This window comes from Equus quagga, chromosome 16 (genome assembly GCF_021613505.1).
Source record: "Equus quagga isolate Etosha38 chromosome 16, UCLA_HA_Equagga_1.0, whole genome shotgun sequence".
Lineage (NCBI taxonomy): Eukaryota > Metazoa > Chordata > Mammalia > Perissodactyla > Equidae > Equus > Equus quagga.
In genome coordinates, this window is record NC_060282.1 from 1042914 (window position 1) to 1066450 (window position 23537).

The 23537-nt window shown below is 65.0% G+C and overlaps 1 protein-coding gene across 18 annotated transcripts in view; it reads left to right on the forward strand.

Moving 5' to 3' along the window:
* Positions 1 to 23233, forward strand: part of PLEC (plectin) — a 54260-nt gene extending 31027 nt beyond the window's left edge. For all 18 annotated transcript variants that reach the window (XM_046641953.1, XM_046641954.1, XM_046641961.1 and 15 more), the window contains 29 exons: positions 317 to 394; positions 475 to 567; positions 1576 to 1742; positions 2384 to 2499; positions 2578 to 2684; positions 2765 to 2884; positions 2966 to 3061; positions 3376 to 3503; positions 3752 to 3845; positions 4431 to 4585; positions 4670 to 4988; positions 5073 to 5150; positions 5229 to 5390; positions 5583 to 5687; positions 5851 to 5946; positions 6121 to 6246; positions 7444 to 7596; positions 7708 to 7862; positions 7946 to 8072; positions 8181 to 8364; positions 8458 to 8615; positions 8743 to 8921; positions 9999 to 10137; positions 10241 to 10597; positions 10679 to 10762; positions 10951 to 11055; positions 11181 to 11279; positions 12268 to 15648; positions 15771 to 23233. In XM_046641953.1, the coding sequence (XP_046497909.1) occupies positions 317 to 394; positions 475 to 567; positions 1576 to 1742; positions 2384 to 2499; positions 2578 to 2684; positions 2765 to 2884; positions 2966 to 3061; positions 3376 to 3503; positions 3752 to 3845; positions 4431 to 4585; positions 4670 to 4988; positions 5073 to 5150; positions 5229 to 5390; positions 5583 to 5687; positions 5851 to 5946; positions 6121 to 6246; positions 7444 to 7596; positions 7708 to 7862; positions 7946 to 8072; positions 8181 to 8364; positions 8458 to 8615; positions 8743 to 8921; positions 9999 to 10137; positions 10241 to 10597; positions 10679 to 10762; positions 10951 to 11055; positions 11181 to 11279; positions 12268 to 15648; positions 15771 to 21989 (13380 nt within the window). In that variant the 3' untranslated portion in view covers positions 21990 to 23233. The remainder of the gene's footprint in view (positions 1 to 316; positions 395 to 474; positions 568 to 1575; positions 1743 to 2383; positions 2500 to 2577; positions 2685 to 2764; positions 2885 to 2965; positions 3062 to 3375; positions 3504 to 3751; positions 3846 to 4430; positions 4586 to 4669; positions 4989 to 5072; positions 5151 to 5228; positions 5391 to 5582; positions 5688 to 5850; positions 5947 to 6120; positions 6247 to 7443; positions 7597 to 7707; positions 7863 to 7945; positions 8073 to 8180; positions 8365 to 8457; positions 8616 to 8742; positions 8922 to 9998; positions 10138 to 10240; positions 10598 to 10678; positions 10763 to 10950; positions 11056 to 11180; positions 11280 to 12267; positions 15649 to 15770) is intronic.
* The last annotated feature ends 304 nt before the right edge of the window (positions 23234 to 23537 follow it).

Sequence of the window (23537 nt, forward strand, 5' to 3'; positions counted from 1 at the left end):
AATGCCACTTCCCTCCGCCCACAGCTTCCTAGCTATTGTCTCCCCCCCACCCCTTTCCTTCCTTCCCCAGTCTGGGCCTGGCCCCTGGACGTCCCAAACCCCTGCTGGGCCTGGCCCCTGGACCGGTGGTCCCCCTTTCCCAGCTGGGGAGGGTGAACCAGGGACATGAGAAGGGCTGCTGCCTCCCTGGGGAAGACCCTTGGTTCAGTTGCCACAGATGCCTTGGGGGGTTCTGTGGGTGGGCTGGCAGCCGCAGCTGTAGGTCGGGCTGTGCCTCTGCTCTGTGCACGCTAACCGGCCATGCCTCCTCTCATAGCCCCGCGAGAAAGGGAGGATGCGCTTCCACAAGCTGCAGAATGTTCAGATCGCCCTGGACTACCTCCGGCATCGCCAGGTGAGGCTGCCCACCTGGCCACAGGCCCCAGGCCCCTCCTGGCTGGCCCGCAGGTATGACCCAGGGTGGCTTGCTTGCAGGTGAAGCTGGTGAACATCAGGAATGATGACATTGCTGACGGCAATCCCAAGCTGACCCTTGGCCTGATCTGGACAATCATCCTGCACTTCCAGGTAGGGTGGCCCCCGCCGACCCTCACCCACCCCTGGGAGTCTCTAGGCTGGCCTGACGTCTGGCAGGGTGTGTGGCCTGGGTGCTGGAGCCTTTGGTATCCTGGCACCTCAGAGCCTTCCTGCCAGCCCCCAGTCCAGCCCCCGCCCCATCCCTGTGCGAGCCCTGTGGCCTGAGGGCCCAGGCTTCTCTCCAAGGCCCATCCTGTGCCCTCTGGCCCTGGCTGGGCAGGACTCCCAGAGCCTCCCTGCAGAGGAATGCATTCTCTGCTCCTGGTGCAGCTGCCCACCCGCCCGTGGGGGAAGGTTCTGGAGAAGCATCGCTGCACTGGCTGACTCACCTTCTGCCTTCCTCGGCTGCACAGGAAGCCGCAAATCTGAGAGCCAGGCGGGCAGAACCTGGCTGGCACGGCAGCTGAGTCACACAGGTCGGCAGGCCCACAGGCAGACAGCTAGGGACAGGCAGGCAGATGTGCAGATAGCCAGACAGGCTGGCAGACCTGGGCCTGAAGGATTGCACTGAGTGTAGGGACCCGCTGGTGCGTGGCTGCAGCATGCCCAGGCTGGGCTGCCAGGCATACCGTGCCCAGCCCCCAGAGACCCCAGCCTGCAGCCAGATGGGCAGCTTGTTTCAGGTGTGGGGCTCTGAGCTAGCTCAGTGCCTACAGCTGCTCTCCTTGTGCCCACCATGACCAACTCGAGGGGTGCAGGGTGTGCCCCAGGCCCCTGCTCCCCATCTGAGAGAGCTGGGGCACCCAGCCTGTGGTGGCAGCGGGCACCGGGGCTCTGACTTATTCCATGGAAGCTGCTGGCTGGAGCAGCCTGGGCTTGTGGCACTGAGGTGTGGCGGGTCCCAGTGGCTCCTCTGCTGTTGGAGGGGCCCTCTCTGCCTCAGCTGGCCTTGTGGCTCCTTGTGCACCCCAACTGGGTGCCGAGCTGCCCCTACCCTCAGACAAGTGGTCGAGGGTGGCTGTGGCTGAGCTCCTGCCTCCTGCCCGCTGCATGGGGCAGATCTCGGACATCCAGGTGAGCGGGCAGTCGGAGGACATGACGGCCAAGGAGAAGCTGCTGCTGTGGTCTCAGCGCATGGTGGAGGGCTACCAGGGCCTGCGCTGTGACAACTTCACCTCCAGCTGGCGTGACGGCCGTCTCTTCAACGCCATCATCCACCGGCACAAGTACGCAGCCGGGGGCAAAGGGACTGTGGGTGGGGCGCCCCTGGAGTACCTCGGCTGGAGACTTCCAACAAGTTGGGGCGGGAAGGGTGTGGAGGGGTGAACTCGCTGTCGGGAATGTGCTGCTAGCGGGGAAGGCGCAGGCGAGCAGCCCCAGCCCCACCCACACCCTTCCCGCTGCCCTCTAGGCCCCTCCAGAGGCACTGCCGGCTTCCTTGAGGCCGGGAGCCTCTGCCCTGCGTGGATGCCCCAGAAGGGGCCTGGGTGGCTAGGCCACAATGGGGACAGCCCCCGGGGGACCTCAGCCCCTACCCAGGACTTGGGGCCTGGCAGGCAGGGTGACTGCAGGGAGCCCAGGCTGACCGGCACCCTCTGCTCGGTGCCCGCTGTTCACTCCTTGAGCTGCGGGGGAAGGGGTGCAAAGTACACAGCATCCACGCACGGACGCCTCTGTGGGCCGGGTTCGGTGTTAGTGGGGTGGGCATTGTAACTTTTAGGGTGAGTGTGGGGTTGGGGTTCTGTGTTTGCAGGGATACGTAGGGGGATCTGTGTGTGTGTGTCCCTGTCTGTGTGCTGACTACCTGATGGGCTTCACTGCCCTCTGTGTCCCTGCCTGCCTGCCCCACCTGCCCCTTTGCCCGCAGGCCCATGCTCATCGACATGAACAAGGTGTATCGTCAGACCAACCTGGAGAACCTGGACCAGGCCTTCTCTGTGGCAGAGCGGGACCTGGGAGTGACGCGGCTCCTGGACCCTGAGGGTACATGCTGCCAACCCTTCCTTCCTCTCCCCTCCCCTGCCTCTTGCTGGGGGCTCTTCTGACATCCCTTCCCCTTAGACGTGGATGTCCCTCAGCCCGATGAGAAGTCCATCATCACGTATGTCTCATCCTTGTATGACGCCATGCCACGCGTGCCTGACGTGCAGGATGGGGTGAAGGCCAACGTGAGTGGTGGCCAGTGGGCCCAGATGGGGGTGGGATGGGGGCCTCTGGTGGCCTCTGACGGCCCTTGCTTGCCACTCAGGAGCTGCAGCTGCGCTGGCAGGAGTACCGGGAGCTGGTGCTGCTGCTGCTCCAGTGGATCCGGCACCACACTGCTGCCTTCGAGGAGCGCAAGTTCCCCTCCAGCTTCGAGGAAATCGAGGTGGGTTTGTCCGTTCAGGCCAGGGTCCTTTGCCTGCTGTGGGGGCCCAGGTGTGGCTGCTGACACCACTTGTCCCCACAGATCTTATGGTGCCAATTCCTGAAGTTCAAGGAGACGGAGCTTCCAGCCAAGGAGGCGGACAAGAACCGGTCGAAGGGCATCTACCAGTCTCTGGAGGTGAGTGGGAGTCCCTGAGGGAGGTGAGTGGGGGTCCTCAGAGGGAAATGAGTAAGTGTCCTGGAGGGAAGTGAATGGGGATCCCAGAGGGTAGTGAGTGGGAGGTCCCCGTGGGGAGATGAGTAGGGAGCATTCTGGAGGGAAGACTGTTCCGGAGCCTGGGGCCTGGGGGTCCCCTCCAGCGAGCTAGGCTTGGCCTCACTACAGAGCTGCTGGGACCAGGACTGTTCCAGGTTGGGTGGGCTGGGGGCCTGGGTGGCTTGGCACTCCCACCCTTCTTCTGGCCCAGGCCTGAGCTTGGCCTCTGCCCACAGGGGGCAGTGCAAGCAGGCCAGCTTAAGGTGCCCCCTGGCTACCACCCGCTGGATGTGGAGAAAGAGTGGGGCAAGCTGCACGTGGCCATCCTGGAGCGGGAGAAGCAGCTGCGGAGCGAGTTTGAGAGGTGGGGGGGCACCAGGGTGCGGTTGAGCGGGTGGGGCCCTGCGGTGGCAGGAAAGGCACCCGAGGGTGAGTCACTGCCTGGGGAGGAAATTCCCCCCTCAGGCTGGGAAACCCGTACTCGGGCCAGCGTGACAGTGGGCTGCAGGCTGGCAGGGAGGCCAGGAGCAGGAGGGGAGCTGCACTCTGTGGCCGGGAGCCTGGCAGGCTGACCCCGCTCACGGCGGGTCCTGTGGGTGCCTTGGACTGCAGGCTGGAGCGTCTTCAGCGCATCGTGAGCAAACTGCAGATGGAGGCTGGGCTGTGTGAGGAGCAGCTGAACCAGGCCGACGCCCTGCTGCAGTCGGTGAGGGGGAGGGACGAGGGGTGGGACTGGGCAGGGAGGCTGGAGGGAGGCAGGAGGAGCCCCGAACGTGCCCCGCCCTGTGGCTAGCTGGCCAGAAGGCGGGGAACACACTGCAGCTCCTCCCTCCTGGTGTGCCGCCAACTCTGACGGCTTACTTCGGGCAGAGCTGACTTGTGGGCGCCAGCAGGACCCAGAAGAGGCCATCCTACCCTGTCCCAGACCCACCCTACGTGGCTTGCTCTCAGGAGGAGGTGGTGGGGAGGAACCAGACTCATAGGGTCCAGGGTGGGCAGGCTCCGTGGGCCTGGGCAGGAGCTTGTTGAAGGAGAAGTTTCTGGAGGTGGGTGGTGAGGGATGAGGCATGGAAAGCTGTGGACAAGGCCATGAAGGGTCTGGCTCCTTGGACCTAGTGGAGGCCTTTGGACTTGATCCCATTCTCTCAGAGAACTAAGAGTTGGCCGTTTAGCCAGAAGCGTGTGTCAGGAAGATGTGCGGGGCTGGGCGGGATCAGCGCTCCGAGGCCCCTCTGCAGACAGGTGGGAGGCGGGGCTGGCCGGGTTCTGAGTGATGGCGACCGCCTTGCAGGATGTGCGGCTGCTGGCTGCAGGCAAGGCACCGCAGCGGGCGGGCGAGGTGGAGCGGGACCTGGACAAAGCAGACAGCATGATCCGCCTGCTGTTCAACGATGTGCAGACTCTCAAGGATGGGCGACACCCACAGGGCGAGCAGATGTACCGCAGGTGGGCCAAGCTCTGCCCTGGGGGGCCTCGGTACAGGCAGCCCGGTTCCAGCTGATCTCCTGCCGACTCCTTCGCTGCCCCCAGGGTGTACCGCCTGCATGAGCGCCTGGTGGCCATCCGCACTGAGTACAACCTCCGGCTGAAGGCAGGGGTGGCTGCCCCTGTGACCCAGGTGACCCAGGTAACGCTGCAGAGCACGCAGAGGCGCCCGGAGCTGGAGGACTCCACTCTGCGTTACCTGCAGGACCTACTGGCCTGGGTAGAGGAGAACCAGCGCCGGGTGGACGGTGCTGAGTGGGGCGTGGACCTGCCCAGCGTGGAGGCACAGCTGGGCAGCCACCGCGGCCTGCACCATTCCATCGAGGAGTTCCGGGCCAAGATTGAGCGGGCGAGAACTGACGAGGTGAGTGGGTGCCTCTGGGGCGGGCAGTGGGTGGTGGGCTAGGTCGTGGCCACTGCAGGCCTCACCTCTCGTTGTGTCCTGCAGGGTCAGCTCTCCCCGGCCACCCGGGGCGCCTACCGTGACTGCCTGGGTCGGTTGGACCTGCAATATGCCAAGTTGCTGGTGAGTAGTGGACCAGGCTGGGGGCTGGGGCAGGCAGCAGGGCTGCAGCCTGCTGACACACACCCTGCCTGCCCACAGAACTCCTCCAAGGGCCGCCTTCGGTCCCTGGAGAGCCTGTACAGCTTTGTCGCGGCCGCCACCAAGGAGCTGATGTGGTTGAGTGAGAAGGAGGAGGAGGAGGTGGGCTTTGACTGGAGTGAGCGCAATACCAACATGGCCGCCAAGAAGGAGAGTTACTCGGTGAGGCGGGCAGCCGGCCTTCTAGGCCCTTCCGTGACCCCTCCCCCAGCTCAGGAGCCCCTTGGCAGCCAGTCGAGTCCAGCTTCAGGCCCCATGGGGCCCACCCTGGGCCTTGCGTGCCACTTGATGGGAGACTGGCAGACCCTGGCCTGGCCCTGACACCATTGCTAAGACCGGCCATCCCCATGTCAGGCCCTGATGCGTGAGCTGGAGTTGAAGGAAAAGAAAGTCAAGGAGATCCAGAACACTGGGGACCGGCTGCTGCGGGAAGACCACCCTGCTCGGCCTACAGTGGAGGTAGGACGGGGCTGCAGGAGAGACCAGCCTGGACCTCTCATGATGGAGGTGGCTCTGTAGGGGACCCCCCCCCAGAACCCTCATGGTAGGGGTGGCGCAGGGCTGTGGGGCGCCCTCTGAGCCCCTCATGGTGGGTGGGGCCTAACGAGCGTGCTGTGTGCAGTCCTTCCAGGCAGCCCTGCAGACCCAGTGGAGCTGGATGCTGCAGCTGTGCTGCTGCATCGAGGCGCACCTGAAGGAGAACACCGCCTACTTCCAGGTGAGACCCAGGCCCCCTCACGCCTGCTCAGCTGCAGCATCCTTGAGGAGCCTGTAGACCACTGTTGCAGACAGTGTCCGTACAGACAGGGCTAATTCATTCCTGCACTCTGTCCTACTGAGCTATCAGAATCCTCCCCAGTCGGCCCAGTGTGACCCCTTGATGCTGCCCCAGTTCTTTTCAGATGTGCGGGAGGCTGAGGAGCAGCTGCGGAAGCTGCAGGAGACACTGCGCAGAAAGTACACCTGCGACCGCTCCATCACCGTCACTCGCCTCGAGGACCTCCTTCAGGATGCCCAGGTGAGCCAGGCCAGGGCTCTGCAGCCTGGTGAGCGACCAAGGCCCAGGGCACTCACGGCCTGCAGGGATGAGGGCGAGTGGCTGCCAGATTCAGGGATGGAGCGGCATAGTCAGGGGCAGGCGTAGGGGCAGTGGGGTCCAAGGGTCAGGTGGAGTGCAGGGAGATGCTGGCCGTTGTCTGGGCCACAGTAGTACTTTGGAAAGTTCCCTCTGGAGGTGGGGGGGGCGGTGACTAGAGGAGTTAGCAGGGGTTGGTCAGGGGCAGGATGGGAGTTGGAGGTCAGTGCAGTGGGACATGGGTGTGAGGGAACAGCGAGGTGAATGGCAGGGTTCCAGAGTGGAGGCAGGTGGCTGGCCAGACCTGCCATGAGCCCCCTGACCCTCTAAGCCCCTGGGGTAAGTGGAGACCTGATTCAGCCTCCCTGTCTCCAGTCCTTTCACTGTAGATGGTTCTGCTGACATCTTGTGTCTGTTGTCTGGGGCAGGCACAGTCAGAAGGACGGAGGAGGCTGCTGGGTGTGGTACCCACGTGCCCCATGGCAGGGGTGGGGAGCACCCAGGAGGGGCCCTGGGGCCTTCTGGGCGTGCTTGGCGGGGAACCGTGGAGGAGAGAGGAGGCTGAAAGGTTCTGTTGGCTGGGAGCTCCTGTGGTCAGGAGTTGGGATCAGTGAAGGCGGGGGGTTCTGAGAGGCTCCCTTGGCTGCAGCATTGGCCTGGGAGAGGACTGGAGAGGTACAGGCAGCTTCAGGGTGGACTCTCACCTGCCTTGGACAGTCCTTGGTCGGGTTTGGCCCTTGGAGGTACTAGGCAGGAGGAGGCGGGTGACCTGCAGTGGGAAGAGGAGGGTGGAGGGAAGAGGATGTTGTGGGGCCAGAGTGCAGCTGGGGCCCTTCTTCTGGAGGATGCAGTGAGTGGCCTGGGGAGAAGGGTGGGCCCTCCGTCCTGGCCTGGAAGGAAGGAGGATCAGTGGGATCTGTTGGGAGCCAAGCTCTGGTGGCCTGGCTGGGCCACGCAGTTTGTGTATCTGGCCCCACTGCGCCCTGGGGACAGTAGGAGAGACCTCCTGATGTCAGAGCAGGGGGGTGCCAGGGGTGCTTGCTCATTGCCCAGGATGGCGGGTGGGTCTTCATAGACCTTCCTCCAGGCCACCTGGGTCTGGACGCAGGGTGCTGGTCTCTGAGGTGCCCTCCCTTGCAGGACGAGAGAGACCAACTAAACGAGTACAGAGGGCACCTCTCAGGCCTGGCCAGGCGGGCCAAGGCCATTGTGCAGCTGAAGCCCCGCAACCCAGCCCACCCTGTGCGGGGCCGTGTGCCACTGCTGGCCGTGTGTGACTACAAGCAGGTGGAGGTACGAGCAGAGCTCACACATGCAGGGTTGTGGCTGGGCAGGGCTTGCACATTGGGGTGTGGGGGGGGGGGGCTGGGTGTGGCTACACTGTGACGGCTCTGTCTGCCCCAGGTGACCGTGCATAAGGGTGATGAGTGCCAGCTGGTGGGCCCCGCACAGCCATCCCACTGGAAGGTGGTTAGCAGTTCTGGCAGTGAGGCTGCTGTGCCCTCTGTGTGCTTCCTTGTGCCCCCGCCCAACCAGGAGGCCCAGGAGGCCATTACCAGGTAGGTGGTTGGGGGTTTGGTGGCTGGAGTGGGTGGCAGTGGGCAGTGCCCACACGCCTCTGACCATGTCCCTGACCTGCCAGGCTGGAGGCTCAGCACCAGGCCTTGGTTACACTGTGGCACCAGCTGCACGTGGACATGAAGAGCCTTTTGGCGTGGCAGAGCCTCAGCCGCGATGTACAGCTCATCCGCTCCTGGTCCCTGGTCACGGTATGACTGCCTACTCAGCTGCCCTTGGGGGAGGGACGGGAGGCAGCTTCCTGCGGGCCGAGCCTGCCCCGCCCGTGCTCAGCCCTGCATGCCCCATGCCATCCACAGTTCCGCACCATGAAGCCGGAGGAGCAACGCCAAGCCCTGCGCAGCCTGGAGCTGCACTACCAGGCCTTCCTTCGGGACAGCCAGGATGCTGGTGGCTTCGGGCCCGAGGACCGGCTGCAGGCTGAGCGCGAGTATGGCTCCTGCAGCCACCATTACCAGCAGCTGCTGCAGAGCTTGGAGCAGGGTAGGTGGCGGGCAGGCCCGGGCTGGGGTGGAAGGCTGTGGGCCGAGCAGCCGTGTGAGCGGAGCAGCCTTGTGAGCGGGACGTGTTCCCCAGGCGAGCAGGAGGAGTCCCGCTGTCAGCGCTGCATCTCGGAGCTCAAGGACATCCGGCTGCAGCTGGAGGCCTGTGAGACACGCACCGTGCACCGCCTGCGGCTGCCGCTGGACAAGGAGCCCGCGCGGGAGTGTGCCCAGCGCATCGCCGAGCAGCAGGCAGGCACTGTCCCGTCCTGTCCCCCTCCCTTCCCTCCTCCCCCCATGCCCTCCCTACTTCAGCCTTCAAGGGGTGCTGTGTGCTGGGTCCCGTGGTCAGCTTGCCTCCTCCTTGGTCTCTCCTCAGAAAGCACAGGCTGAGGTCGAGGGACTGGGTAAGGGGGTCGCCCGGCTTTCTGCCGAGGCCGAGAAGGTCCTGGCCCTGCCTGAGCCATCACCTGCTGCCCCCACTCTGCGCTCGGAGCTGGAACTGACCCTGGGCAAGTTGGAGCAAGTCCGCAGCCTGTCCGCCATTTACCTGGAGAAGTGAGTGCACCTGTCAGCACCCGGGGGGTGCTGTGACCAGAGGAGGGTTCTGAGCAGAGGGAGGCCTGACCGCTGTGTGCTGGGGGAGGACAGGCTCATGGGCAGGCAGACGGGGGCAAGGAGGTAGGGTCTGTTGAGGGACCCAGGGCACCATCGTTGGAGAGGTCAGCAGAGTGAGGAATGCCAGAAGGGGAGGTGGCCAGTAGCCAGTGGGGTTCAGACATGGGGCTCGGCCACATGGGGGGAAACGGGTGACCTTGGGGGAGGGGCTTCTTGGCGGTGGGTGGGAGTGAGGACTTGTGGCAGGTGGTTAGCGGTGGGGCAGCGAGTGAGATAGCAGAGGGCCCGCGCTGGTGAGAAGGCCCAATGCCAAGGTCTTTTTGGGGGGCCTGTACCCCCCATCTCCCAATTTGCTTCCCCCACGGTCCCTTCTTGCCCCAGGGCCCCTGAGAAATGCAGAGTCCTCACCAGGGCCCTCTTCCTCCTGGCTGCCCGTCTCCCACCCAGCCGCAGAGCGCTCTCGTATTCTTTGTGGTTTATTTCAGCGTGTACATTCACGTAGTTCAAAGATTCACTTCTAGAAGCTTCCTGAGAAGTCCTCCTCTGCTCTCTCTTCTCAGTCTCATCACTGACTCCCTCTCTAAGGGCCCAGTCTTGTTACTGAATGTTTCATGGTCTCTGACAACACTTCAAACAATGCGTCCACCCCTCCCCGCCCTTCCCCGCAGAGGCTGACACGCTGTTTGAGAGAAGTGTCACCCTCTGGCACATGGTGTCCCCCTCACCCAGGGTTTCTCCCAGGCCCCAAGGGCAGCTGGCTCAGTGCTCCCTGCCTCGGGGCCTTGGGGCCTCCTGTTCCCCTGGCCAGTACAACCTCCTTCCAGGACTCAGGCTGGAGCTGAAATGTCCCTGTGTCTTAGAGGTCCCCGGCCACCCTCTCCCCAGGCTCTGTTCTGCTCCCCGAAGCCCATGACCACAGGCTCAGCCAACCATGAGGGCTCTGGTCCCACCGTGTTGTGCTTGCTGCTGCCTCGAGCCCACCCCTTCCCCAGCTCTGAGCTACGCTCTCCCCACTAGGCTCAAGACCATCAGTCTGGTGATCCGCAGCACACATGGGGCCGAGGAGGTGCTCAAGGCCCACGAGGAGCAGCTCAAGGAAGCCCAGGCTGTGCCTGCCACCCTCCCAGAGCTCGAGGCCACCAAGGCCGCACTAAAGGTACTGCTGCTGGGCCTGCGCCTTGCTGCGGGGGCTGGGGGATCTAGGAGCCAGTGGCAGGGCCTCAGGCTGAAACGGCACCCACGCCTCTGGCCCCCAACAGAAGCTGCGGGCCCAGGCGGAGGCACAGCAGCCCATGTTTGATGCCCTGCGGGATGAGCTGCGGGGCGCGCAGGAGGTGGGCGAGCGGCTGCAGCAGCGGCACGGAGAGAGGGACGTGGAAGTGGAGCGCTGGCGTGAGCGGGTTGCCCAGCTGCTGGAGCGCTGGCAGGCTGTGCTGGCCCAGACTGATCTGCGGCAGCGTGAGCTCGAGCAGCTGGGCCGCCAGCTGCGTTACTACCGTGAGAGCGCAGACCCACTGGGCGCCTGGCTGCAGGACGCTAAGCGGCGGCAGGAGCAGATCCAGGCCATGGTGCTGGCTGACAGCCGGGCCGTGCGGGAGCAGCTGCGGCAGGAAAAGGTGGGCATGGGCCAGGTGCAGGCGGGAGTGGGCAGCGGTGGGGGGCGCACTCTGTGGCCGCTGACCACTCTCCCCTCCTAGGCACTGCTGGAGGAGATCGAGCGCCACGGGGAGAAGGTGGAGGAATGCCAGAGGTTCGCGAAGCAGTACATCAACGCCATCAAGGTAAGGCTACCTGGCCACCTGCTGCCCTTGTGGGGGCCTGGTGATCCAGAGAAGACTTGCTGGGAGACGGGTCTGGGACCCTAGGGGTGTCCCCCAAGTCCAGGCCACACTGGTAAAAGCCTGTGGTCAGGTTCAGGGGCAGGGTGAGGGGAGGGTGGAACTGGTAGCTGACTGGTGTGTGCTCGCAGGATTATGAGCTCCAGCTCGTCACATACAAGGCACAGCTTGAGCCGGTGGCCTCCCCGGCCAAGAAGCCCAAGGTCCAGTCCGGGTCAGAGAGCGTCATCCAAGAGGTAAGGCTGAGGGGCGGGGCTGGCGGGGGGAGGCCCAGCCTAACCTAGATTGAGGGGCTGAGTGGGCCTCGTGGGCCCCAGGGCTCAGGGCAGGGCTGACCTGCCTGCCCTCTCCTGCCCCCTAGTATGTGGACTTGCGCACACGCTACAGTGAGCTGACCACACTCACGAGCCAGTACATCAAGTTCATCAGCGAGACGCTGCGGCGCATGGAGGAGGAGGAGGTATGGCCCACCGGGGTGGGGAGGCCGTTCTGCTGCCCGCCTCGCCCCAGAGGCAGCCTTTAAGAAGCCATCTGGGGCCACTTAGCACCGCTCTCCCCATTCCCCTCCTGCCTGGTGCCACCAGCGTTTCTCCTGCAGTACAGCCTGCCCTATCTTGGCCTGGTGTGCGCTGCACTGCTCTGCCCGTGGTGGCTGGTGCCTCCTCTTTCTCCTGTGTGTTAGCATGTCCCCTGTCAGGCGTCTCACTGCCTCTCTCGTATGCATTCTTCCTTGGGATTCTGTGCTGGCATCTCCCACCTGGCCACTTGCTCTGGAAGAGCTAGGGGTGGTGTCAGGTTATGGGGGCTGGGAAGGGGTGTCCCAAGGTGCCTCGGCGGGGCAGGGTGCCCACCTGTCCTGTTCCTCCTGCCTCCTGGGTGGCCCCGCAGTCTGGCCTACCTGCAGCCGCCTCTCTGCTCAGAGCCACAGGCTTGCAAGTCCCTCTTCGGAGCTGGCTCACTCCTGCGCTGCTCTCCTACGCTGGCAACCCCACACCTCCTGACCACACTGGGCTGTGGGAATGGACCTGGGTCAGGGAGGGGACCTGTGGGGCCCCTGTGGCCAGAACCAGGTCAGCAGGCGTTCGGTGGTGCTCAGGCAGGGTTGTGCGGTGGATGCGGCTCACAGGCACTGCGAACTTCCTGCTTTGCTCTCTCTCTCTCTCCCTGTCTGTCTCCGTCGCCTGTCTGCGGGAAGAGGGGAGGACGCCTGGGCCTCCTTCCCCGGGCTGGTGAGCACGGTGGGGCCAGGCTGCGCTCGCTGCCCTGAGTGCCCTGGGCGGGTGCACGCTCTCTCCCTCGGCCGGGCTGTGACCTCTGTCCTCCCTCGAACCCCCCGCACCGCGCTGTCGGAGTGAACTGTGGTGGTGCCGTGTCATGTGAAGGCCTGGCGGCTTGCTCCGTGCTCACCGCTCTCTCTGGTTCTCTCCCTCTCTCTGCCGCGGCCACAGAGGCTGGCTGAGCAGCAGCGGGCAGAGGAGCGGGAGCGACTGGCCGAGGTGGAGGCCGCACTAGAGAAGCAGCGGCAGCTGGCCGAAGCACACGCCCAGGCGAAGGCACAGGCAGAGCAGGAGGCACAGGAGCTGCAGCGGCGCATGCAGGAGGAGGTAGCCCGGCGGGAAGAGGCAGCGGTGGATGCGCAGCAGCAGAAGCGCAGCATCCAGGAGGAGCTGCAGCACCTGCGGCAGAGCTCGGAGGCAGAGATCCAGGCCAAGGCTCGGCAGGTGGAGGCAGCTGAACGCAGCCGGCTGCGCATCGAGGAGGAGATCCGCGTGGTGCGCCTGCAGCTGGAGACAACTGAGCGCCAGCGCGGTGGGGCTGAGGGTGAACTACAGGCACTGCGTGCGCGGGCAGAGGAGGCCGAGGCACAGAAGCGGCAGGCGCAGGAAGAGGCAGAGCGCTTGCGGCGGCAGGTGCAAGATGAGACCCAGCGTAAGCGGCAGGCAGAGGCGGAGCTGGCCGTGCGTGTGAAGGCTGAGGCCGAGGCGGCTCGCGAGAAGCAGCGGGCCCTGCAGGCACTGGAGGAGTTTCGCCTGCAGGCTGAGGAAGCAGAGCGGCGTCTGCGGCAGGCCGAGGCGGAGCGGGCACGCCAGGTACAAGTGGCCCTGGAGACGGCACAGCGCAGCGCAGAGGTGGAACTACAGAGCAAGCGCGCCTCCTTTGCGGAGAAGACGGCGCAGCTGGAGCGCACCCTGCAGGAGGAGCACGTGGCTGTCGCGCAGCTGCGGGAGGAGGCCGAGCGGCGGGCGCAGCAGCAGGCCGAGGCCGAGCGCGCCCGCGAGGAGGCTGAGCGGGAACTGGAGCGCTGGCAGCTGAAGGCCAATGAGGCACTGCGGCTGCGGCTGCAAGCGGAGGAGGTGGCGCAGCAGAAGAGCCTGGCCCAGGCCGAGGCAGAGAAGCAGAAGGAGGAGGCAGAGCGGGAGGCACGGCGGCGAGGCAAGGCGGAGGAGCAGGCTGTGCGGCAGCGGGAGCTAGCAGAGCAGGAGCTGGAGAAGCAGCGGCAGCTGGCAGAGGGCACCGCGCAGCAGCGCCTGGCAGCAGAGCAGGAGCTGATCCGGCTGCGGGCTGAGACAGAGCAGGGGGAGCAGCAGCGGCAGCTGCTGGAGGAGGAGTTGGCGCGGCTGCAACATGAGGCGGCCGCGGCCACGCAGAAGCGCCAGGAGCTGGAAGCTGAGCTGGCCAAGGTGCGGGCCGAGATGGAGGTGCTGCTAGCTAGCAAGGCGCGGGCCGAGGAGGAGTCGCGTTCCACCAGCGAGAAGTCCAAGCAGAGGCTGGAAGCTGAGGCCAGCCGGTTCCGTGAGCTGGCCGAGGAAGCCGCCCGCCTGCGCGCCCTGGCCGAGGAAGCCAAGCGTCAGCGGCAGCTGGCTGAGGAGGACGCAGCGCGGCAGCGGGCAGAGGCGGAGCGGGTGCTTGCCGAGAAGCTAGCTGCCATTGGTGAGGCCACACGGCTCAAGACTGAGGCGGAGATCGCGCTGAAGGAGAAGGAGGCGGAGAATGAGCGCTTGCGGCGGCTGGCAGAGGATGAGGCCTTCCAGCGGCGGCGGTTAGAGGAGCAGGCGGCCCAGCACAAGGCTGACATCGAGGAGCGGCTGGCACAGCTGCGCAAGGCATCGGAGAGTGAGCTGGAGCGGCAGAAAGGGCTGGTGGAAGATACGCTGCGGCAGCGGCGGCAGGTGGAGGAGGAGATCCTGGCTCTCAAGGTGAGCTTCGAGAAGGCAGCTGCCGGCAAGGCGGAGCTGGAGCTAGAGCTGGGGCGCATCCGCAGCAATGCCGAGGACACGCTGCGCAGCAAGGAGCAGGCGGAGCTGGAGGCCATGCGGCAGCGGCAGCTGGCAGCCGAGGAGGAGCAGCGGCGCCGTGAGGCTGAGGAGCGTGTGCAGAAGAGCCTGGCGGCTGAGGAGGAGGCTGCGCGGCAGCGTAAGGCTGCGCTGGAGGAGGTGGAGCGGCTCAAAGCCAAGGTGGAGGAGGCACGGCGTCTGCGTGAGCGAGCAGAGCAGGAGTCTGCGCGGCAGCTGCAGCTGGCTCAGGACGCTGCCCAGAAGCGGCTGCAGGCGGAGGAGAAGGCTCACGCCTTTGCAGTGCAGCAAAAGGAGCAGGAGCTGCAGCAGACGCTCCAGCAAGAACAGAGCATGCTGGAGCGGCTGCGTGGCGAGGCAGAGGCGGCACGGCGGGCGGCCGAGGAGGCAGAGGAGGCGCGGGAGCGGGCCGAGAGGGAGGCAGCACAGTCTCGGCGGCAGGTGGAGGAGGCAGAGCGGCTGAAGCAGTCAGCAGAGGAGCAGGCGCAGGCGCAGGCACAGGCGCAGGCCGCCGCAGAGAAGCTGCGCAAGGAAGCTGAGCAGGAGGCGGCACGGCGGGCACAGGCAGAGCAGGCGGCCTTGCGGCAGAAGCAGGCGGCCGACGCGGAGATGGAGAAGCACAAGAAGTTTGCTGAGCAGACGCTACGGCAGAAGGCGCAGGTAGAACAGGAGCTGACGACGCTGCGGCTGCAGTTGGAGGAGACTGACCACCAGAAAAGCATCTTGGACGAGGAGCTGCAGCGGCTGAAGGCGGAGGTGACGGAGGCAGCCCGCCAGCGCAGCCAGGTGGAGGAGGAGCTCTTCTCTCTGCGCGTGCAGATGGAGGAGCTGGGCAAGCTCAAGGCACGCATTGAGGCGGAGAACCGTGCGCTCATCCTGCGCGACAAGGACAACACACAGCGCGTCCTGCAGGAGGAGGCTGAGAAGATGAAACACGTGGCAGAGGAGGCTGCGCGTCTGAGTGTGGCAGCCCAGGAGGCGGCACGGCTGCGGGAGCTGGCCGAGGAGGACCTGGCACAGCAGCGGGCCCTGGCCGAGAAGATGCTCAAGGAGAAGATGCAGGCGGTGCAGGAGGCCACACGGCTCAAGGCCGAGGCTGAGCTGCTGCAGCAGCAGAAGGAGCTTGCGCAAGAGCAGGCCCGGCGGCTGCAGGAGGACAAGGAGCAGATGGCGCAGCAGCTGGAGCAGGAGACTCAGGGCTTCCAGCGGACACTGGAGGCAGAGCGACAGCGGCAGCTGGAGATGAGCGCCGAGGCTGAGCGCCTCAAGCTGCGAGTGGCCGAGATGAGCCGGGCCCAGGCCCGGGCTGAGGAGGACGCCCAGCGCTTCCGGAAGCAAGCTGAGGAGATAGGCGAGAAGCTGCACCGCACTGAGCTTGCCACGCAGGAGAAGGTGACGCTGGTGCAGACGCTCGAGATCCAGAGGCAGCAGAGTGACCACGACGCTGAGCGCCTGCGGCAGGCTATTGCCGAGCTGGAGCGCGAGAAGGAGAAGCTCAAGCAGGAGGCCAAGTTGCTGCAGCTCAAGTCTGAGGAGGTACCAGCTCTCTGTCCACACGCGAGTGGGCGGGCTCGAGGGGGGAGGGTCTGCTCTCGGATAGGGCAGCGGGGGTTCCCAAGGTCCCCAATGTCCCTGACTGCTCCCTGCCCCCTTTACAGATGCAAACAGTACAGCAGGAGCAGCTGCTGCAGGAGACACAGGCCCTGCAGCAGAGCTTCCTCTCCGAGAAGGACACCTTGTTGCAGCGGGAGCGCTTCATCGAGCAGGAGAAGGCCAAGCTAGAGCAGCTCTTTCAGGACGAGGTGGCCAAGGCGCAGAAGCTGCGTGAAGAGCAGCAGCGGCAGCAGAAGCAGATGGAGGAGGAGAAGCAGCAGCTGGTGGCCAGCATGGAGGAGGCCCGGCAGCGGCAGCGGGAGGCCGAGGAGGGTGTGCGACGCAAGCAAGAGGAGCTGCAGCGCCTGGAGCAGCAGCGGCAGCAGCAGGAGAAGCTGCTGGCGGAGGAGAACCAGAGGCTGCGTGAGCGGCTGCAGCGCCTGGAGGAGGAGCACCGGGCTGCACTGGCACATTCGGAGGAGATTGCTGCCTCTCAGGCCACTGCTGTCAAAGCCCTGCCCAATGGCCGGGACGCCCCTGACGGCCCAGCCACAGAGGCGGAGCCTGAGCATGCTTTTGACGGCTTGCGGCAGAAGGTGCCAGCCCAGCGGCTGCAGGAGGTGGGCATCCTGAGCACGGAGGAGCTGCAGCGGCTGGTGCAGGGCCGCACCACGGTGGCCGAGCTCGCGCAGCGGGAGGACGTGCGCCGCTACCTGCAGGGCCGCAGCAGTATTGCTGGGCTGCTGCTGAAGCCTGCCAACGAGAAGCTGAGCATCTACACAGCCCTGCGGAGGCAGCTGCTGAGTCCGGGCACAGCGCTCATCCTGCTCGAGGCCCAGGCGGCCTCAGGCTTCCTCCTGGACCCTGTGCAGAACCGACGGCTGACAGTCAATGAGGCCGTGAAGGAGGGCGTTGTGGGCCCTGAGCTACACCACAAGCTGCTGTCGGCTGAGCGTGCCGTCACCGGCTATAAGGACCCCTACACCGGGGAGCAGATCTCCCTCTTCCAGGCCATGAAGAAGGACCTCATCGTGAGGGACCACGGCATCCGCCTGCTGGAGGCCCAGATCGCCACGGGCGGCATCATCGACCCCGTGCACAGCCACCGCGTGCCCGTGGAAGTCGCCTACCAGCGCGGCTACTTCGACGAGGAGATGAACCGCGTGCTGGCGGACCCGAGCGACGACACCAAGGGCTTCTTCGACCCCAACACGCACGAGAACCTCACCTACCTGCAGCTGCTGGAGCGCTGCGTGGAGGACCCCGAGACGGGCCTGCGCCTCCTGCCACTCACAGATCAGGCTGCCAAGGGCGGTGAGCTCGTCTACACCGACTCTGAGGCCCGGGACGTGTTCGAGAAAGCCACCGTGTCCGCGCCATTTGGTAAGTTCCAGGGCAAGACAGTGACCATCTGGGAGCTCATCAACTCTGAGTATTTCACAGCTGAGCAGCGGCGGGACCTCCTGCGGCAGTTCCGCACGGGCAAGGTCACCGTGGAGAAGATCATCAAGATTGTCATCACGGTGGTCGAGGAGCACGAACAGAAGAGCCAGCTCTGCTTTGAGGGCCTGCGTGCCCTGGTGCCCGCTGCCGAGCTGCTCGAGAGTGGGGTCATCGACCACAACCTCTACCGCCAGCTGCAGCGGGGCGAGCGCTCGGTGCGAGAGGTAGCCGAGGTGGATGCCGTGCGTCAGGCCCTGCGGGGCACCAATGTCATCGCAGGCGTGTGGCTGGAGGAGGCAGGGCAGAAGCTGAGCATCTACGAGGCCCTCAAGAAAGACCTGCTACAACCAGAGGTGGCCGTGGCCCTGCTGGAGGCCCAGGCCGGCACAGGGCACATCATCGACCCTGCCACGAGCGCCCGGCTGACTGTGGACGAGGCAGTGCGCTCCGGCCTGGTGGGGCCCGAGCTGCACGAGAAGCTGCTGTCAGCTGAGAAGGCCGTGACGGGCTATAAGGACCCCTACTCAGGGAAAAGCGTCTCTCTGTTCCAGGCCCTGAAGAAGGGACTCATCCCCAAGGAGCAGGGTCTGCGTCTGCTGGATGCCCAACTGTCCACGGGCGGCATCGTGGACCCCAGCAAGAGCCACCGTGTGCCCCTGGACGTTGCCTATGCCCGGGGCTACTTAGACAAGGAGACCAGCAAAGCCTTGTTAGCACCCAGGGATGATGCCAAGACCTACTACGACCCCAGTGCGTGTGAGCCGGTCACCTATGGCCAGCTTCAGCAGCAGTGCCGGCCTGACCAGCTGACGGGGCTGAGCCTGCTGCCAGTCTCAGAGAAGGCTGCACAGGCCCGGCAGGAGGAGCTCTACTCCGAGCTCCAGGCCCGGGAGACCTTTCAGAAGGCCACTGTCGAGGTCCCTGTGGGCAGCTTCAAGGGCAGGACGGTGACAGTGTGGGAGCTCATTAGCTCCGAGTACTTCACGGAGGAGCAGAGGAAGGAGCTGCTGCGGCAGTTCCGCACGGGCAAGGTCACCGTGGAGAAGATCATCAAGATCCTCATCACCATTGTCGAGGAGGTGGAGACCGTGCGGCAGGAGAGGCTCTCCTTCAGTGGGCTCCGTGCCCCGGTGCCAGCCAGTGAGCTCCTGGCCTCCAGGGTCCTCAGCAAGGCCCAGTTTGAGCAGCTCAAAGATGGCAGGACATCGGTCAAGGACCTGTCGGAGGTGGACTCCGTGCGGACGCTCCTGCAGGGCAGCGGCTGCCTTGCTGGCATTTACCTGGAGGAGTCTAAGGAGAAGGTGACCATCTATGAGGCCATGCGGCGGGGCCTCCTCAGGCCCAGCACGGCCACTCTCCTGCTTGAAGCCCAGGCAGCTACCGGCTTTCTGGTGGACCCTGTGCGCAATCAGCGCCTGTACGTCCATGAGGCCGTGAAGGCTGGCATTGTGGGCCCTGAGCTGCATGAGAAGCTGCTGTCAGCCGAGAAAGCCGTGACAGGCTACAAGGACCCTTACTCAGGCACAACCATCTCCCTCTTCCAGGCCATGAAGAAGGGCCTCGTAGTCAGGGACCACGGCATCCGCCTGCTGGAGGCCCAGATCGCCACGGGCGGCATCATCGACCCCGTGCACAGCCACCGCGTGCCCGTGGAGGTGGCCTACCAGCGCGGCTACTTCGACGAGGAGATGAACCGCGTGCTGGCGGACCCGAGCGACGACACCAAGGGCTTCTTCGACCCCAACACGCACGAGAACCTCACCTACATGCAGCTGCTGGAGCGCTGCGTGGAGGACCCTGAGACGGGCCTGCGCCTCCTGCCGCTCAAAGGGGCAGAGAAGGTGGAGGTGGTGGAGACCACGCAGGTGTACACCGAGGAGGAGACCCGGAGGGCGTTCGAGGAGACGCAGATCGACATCCCTGGCGGCGGCAGCCATGGTGGCTCCACTATGTCCCTGTGGGAGGTGATGCAGTCAGACCTGATCCCCGAGGAGCAGCGGGCCCGGCTGATGGCCGACTTCCAGGCCGGCCGGGTGACCAAGGAGCGCATGATCATCATCATCATCGAGATCATCGAGAAGACCGAGATCATTCGCCAGCAGAACCTGGCTTCCTACGATTACATCCGCCGCCGCCTCACCGCTGAGGACCTGTATGAGGCCCGGGTCATCTCCCGAGAGACCTACAACCTGCTCCGGGAGGGCACCAAGAGCCTCCGCGAGGTGCTCGAGGCGGAGTCTGCCTGGCGCTACCTCTACGGCACAGGCTGTGTGGCCGGCGTCTATGTGCCCGGCTCCAGGCAGACACTGACCATCTACCAGGCCCTCAAGAAGGGGCTGCTGAGTGCCGAGGTGGCCCGCTTACTGCTGGAGGCACAGGCAGCCACAGGCTTCCTGCTGGACCCGGTGAAGGGCGAGCGGCTGACGGTAGATGAAGCCGTGCGGAAGGGCCTGGTGGGCCCTGAGCTGCATGACCGGCTGCTCTCAGCTGAGCGGGCCGTGACCGGCTACCGCGACCCCTACACGGAGCAGACTATCTCGCTCTTCCAGGCCATGAAGAAGGAGCTGATCCCTGCTGAGGAGGCCCTGCGGCTGCTGGATGCCCAGCTGGCCACAGGCGGCATTGTGGACCCACGTCTGGGCTTCCATCTCCCGCTGGAAGTGGCCTACCAGCGCGGCTACCTCAACAAGGACACGCACGACCAGCTGTCGGAGCCCAGCGAGGTGCGCAGCTACCTGGATCCCTCCACGGATGAGCGCCTCAGCTACACGCAGCTGCTCAAGCGGTGCCGTCGCGACGAGAACAGCGGCCAGCTGCTCCTGCCGCTCTCGGACGCCCGCAAGCTGACCTTCCGCGGCCTGCGCAAGCAGATCACAGTGGAGGAGCTGGTGCGTTCTCAGGTCATGGATGAGGCCACGGCGCTGCAGCTTCAGGAGGGCCTCACCTCCATTGAGGAGGTCTCTAAGAGCCTGCAGAAGTTCCTCGAGGGCACTAGCTGCATCGCCGGCGTCTTCGTCGATTCCACCAAGGAGCGGCTGTCGGTGTACCAGGCCATGAAGAAGGGCATCATCCGCCCCGGCACGGCCTTTGAGCTCCTGGAGGCACAGGCGGCCACTGGCTATGTCATCGACCCCATCAAGGGGCTCAAGCTGACCGTGGAGGAAGCCGTGCGCATGGGCATCGTGGGCCCCGAGTTCAAGGACAAGCTGCTATCGGCAGAACGTGCCGTCACCGGCTATAAGGATCCGTACTCCGGGAAGCTCATCTCCCTTTTCCAGGCCATGAAGAAGGGCCTGATCCTGAAGGACCACGGCATCCGCCTGCTGGAGGCCCAGATCGCCACGGGTGGCATCATTGACCCCGAGGAGAGCCACCGGCTGCCCGTGGAAGTGGCCTACAAGCGAGGCCTCTTTGACGAGGAGATGAACGAGATCCTCACTGACCCCTCGGATGACACCAAGGGCTTCTTTGACCCCAACACGGAGGAGAACCTCACTTATCTACAGCTGATGGAGCGCTGCATCACCGACCCTCAGACGGGCCTGTGCCTCTTGCCACTGAAGGAGAAGAAGCGGGAGCGGAAGACGTCTTCCAAGTCCTCAGTGCGCAAGCGCCGCGTGGTGATCGTGGACCCTGAGACGGGCAAGGAGATGTCAGTGTACGAGGCCTACCGCAAGGGCCTCATTGACCACCAGACGTACCTGGAGCTGTCTGAGCAGGAGTGTGAGTGGGAGGAGATCACCATCTCCTCCTCGGACGGTGTGGTCAAGTCCATGATCATTGACCGCCGCTCAGGCCGCCAGTACGACATCGATGAGGCCATCGCCAAAAACCTCATCGACCGCTCTGCGCTAGACCAGTACCGCGCCGGCACACTCTCCATCACCGAGTTCGCCGACATGCTCTCGGGCAACGCCAGTGGCTTCCGCTCCCGCTCCTCCTCTGTGGGGTCCTCCTCCTCCTACCCCATCAGCCCTGCCGTCACCAGGACCCCGCTGGCCTCCTGGTCTGACCCCACCGAGGAAACGGGCCCTGTGGCTGGCATCCTGGACACGGAGACACTGGAGAAGGTGTCCATCACGGAGGCCATGCACCGCAACCTGGTGGACAATATCACTGGGCAGCGGCTGCTGGAGGCACAGGCCTGCACCGGCGGCATCATCGACCCCAACACCGGCGAGCGCTTCCCTGTCACCGATGCCGTCAACAAGGGCCTGGTGGACAAGATCATGGTGGACCGCATCAACCTGGCCCAGAAGGCCTTCCTTGGCTTCGAGGACCCGCGCACCAAGACCAAGATGTCGGCCGCCCAGGCCCTGAAGAAGGGCTGGCTCTACTACGAGGCCGGCCAGCGCTTCCTGGAGGTTCAGTACCTGACGGGTGGCCTGATTGAGCCCGATGTACCAGGCCGCGTGCCCCTCGACGAGGCCCTGCAGCGCGGCACGGTGGACGCCCGCACCGCCCAGAAGCTGCGAGACGTTGGCGCGCACTCCAAGTACCTCACCTGCCCCAAGACAAAGCTCAAGATCTCCTACAAGGACGCACTGGACCGCAGCATGGTGGAGGAGGGCACGGGGCTGCGGCTGCTGGAGGCCGCTGCCCAGTCCAGCAAGGGCTACTACAGCCCTTACAGCGTCAGCGGCTCCGGCTCCACGGCTGGCTCGCGCACCGGCTCGCGCACGGGCTCCCGGGCTGGCTCTCGCCGTGGCAGTTTTGACGCCACTGGCTCCGGCTTCTCCATGACCTTCTCCTCCTCCTCTTACTCCTCCTCAGGGTATGGCCGCCGCTATGCCTCGGGCCCCACGTCCTCCCTGGGAGGCCCTGAGTCTGCTGTGGCCTGACTCCCTGCCTGCACCCCGCCTCCTGCTCTGCATGTGGCCAGGCTCCCCGCCCAGGCGCTGGGGTCTTTCTTTAATGTTTAAAGGTGTCTTCTTCCCAAGCGGTGCCTAAACTTTAACCAAAAAGACCAGACTAATATATTAATATATGTCTGCTGTCCAGACAGCCTGTTTCTTGGGGGACAGGGCTGGTCCAGCGCCACTGACCACCTCACCCCAGGTCTCCCTTAGTTCTCTCTTCCTGCCACTCACCACAGCCAGGTGCCTTGGAGGGTCCAGAGCCGGGCCCCCAACCCAGCCCTCCCTTCTTCCAGGAGGGTTCCGTCTGGGCGAGGTTCCCCTGCAGCCCTGTAGGCGGGCCCCACATAACACCCAATCACCAATCCTAGCTGCTCGAGGCAGCGGGGGTTAGCCCCGTTCCTACTGGGGCCCTCAGGGTGGGCATTTTCTCCTGTCTGTTTCCAGAACTGACCTGCTCGCTCAGTGGGCCTTGCTGGGAAGGGAGGGGGTCCTGGGTTAGCCATCTCTTCCAGCCTGCCCAGAGAAGTCCCTTTCCCGTGGGAAGGTGAGTCCAGTCTGCAGCACCAGCTGGTCTGGGCCAGGCCCCAGCCTGTTCCTGGCTCCCGCCAGGCTCCTACTCAGATGCAGGCTCTGTTCCCAGTTCCCAGCCCCTGACACTCTCTCCCAAGACCCCAGGCCTCTGGCTTCAGCCTTCCAGCCTCAGCTCCCTAGTAAGTGCCTTCTGTGTCTTCCCTTGCACCCCAGGCCCCAAGGACCCAGACCTGGGGTGGGAGACAGACCTTCCCAGTGAGAGGCTCGCTACTGGCCCAGCTCTCGGGCATGCCAGCCCCGGGCTAGGCTCGGTTTGGCTGAGCTTTCTGCTGGGCTCTTCTCCCCCATGGGCCCGGTGGCCCCTGGAGCCTGTGGAACCCCACCCTGGGGTGCTGCCTGCCTGTCTCTGCCAGGGAGCCTCAGCCCCTTCGTTGAGCCTGGGGACACCAGCAGGGCTGTCTGTGCTGACCTGGGCAGCCCAGCCTGGTGTGGCCCCCTCCTGTTCCATCCAGCCCCTGGCCTTGGTGGCTTCCACCCCCGCCTCCACCCTCTGACTGAGCTTTGCATGTTCCACTAACCCAGGCAGGCGGCGAGTGGAGGTGCCGGGCTTCCAGCTGCCTCTGTGAGGGCAGAACACTAACCTGACCATGGGCGGGCCTGCGGTGCTCGCCCCAATAAAAGCAATTCCAACTTTCCCTTGGGTCTTGCCTCACTTTCTTGTCTTGGGCTCAGGGATGCGTTGGGGTACGGTGGATACTGCAGCCCCAGGCGCTGAGCTTGGCCACTGTGTCCTGGTCAGGGGCAGAGGAGCGGGGCCTCGGTAAAGATGCCGGCCTGGGGCTGCACGTCTCAGGCGAGAGAAACCCAGACTGAGTGGCCCTGAGCAGAGGGCGAGGCGGCGGGAAGGGTAGACCAAGCGAGGCCGGGCCAGCTGGGGCCCACTGCTGGACGTCCCCCAGCCCCTGTATCAGTCCAGGTGATGACCTGTCACCATGCCCA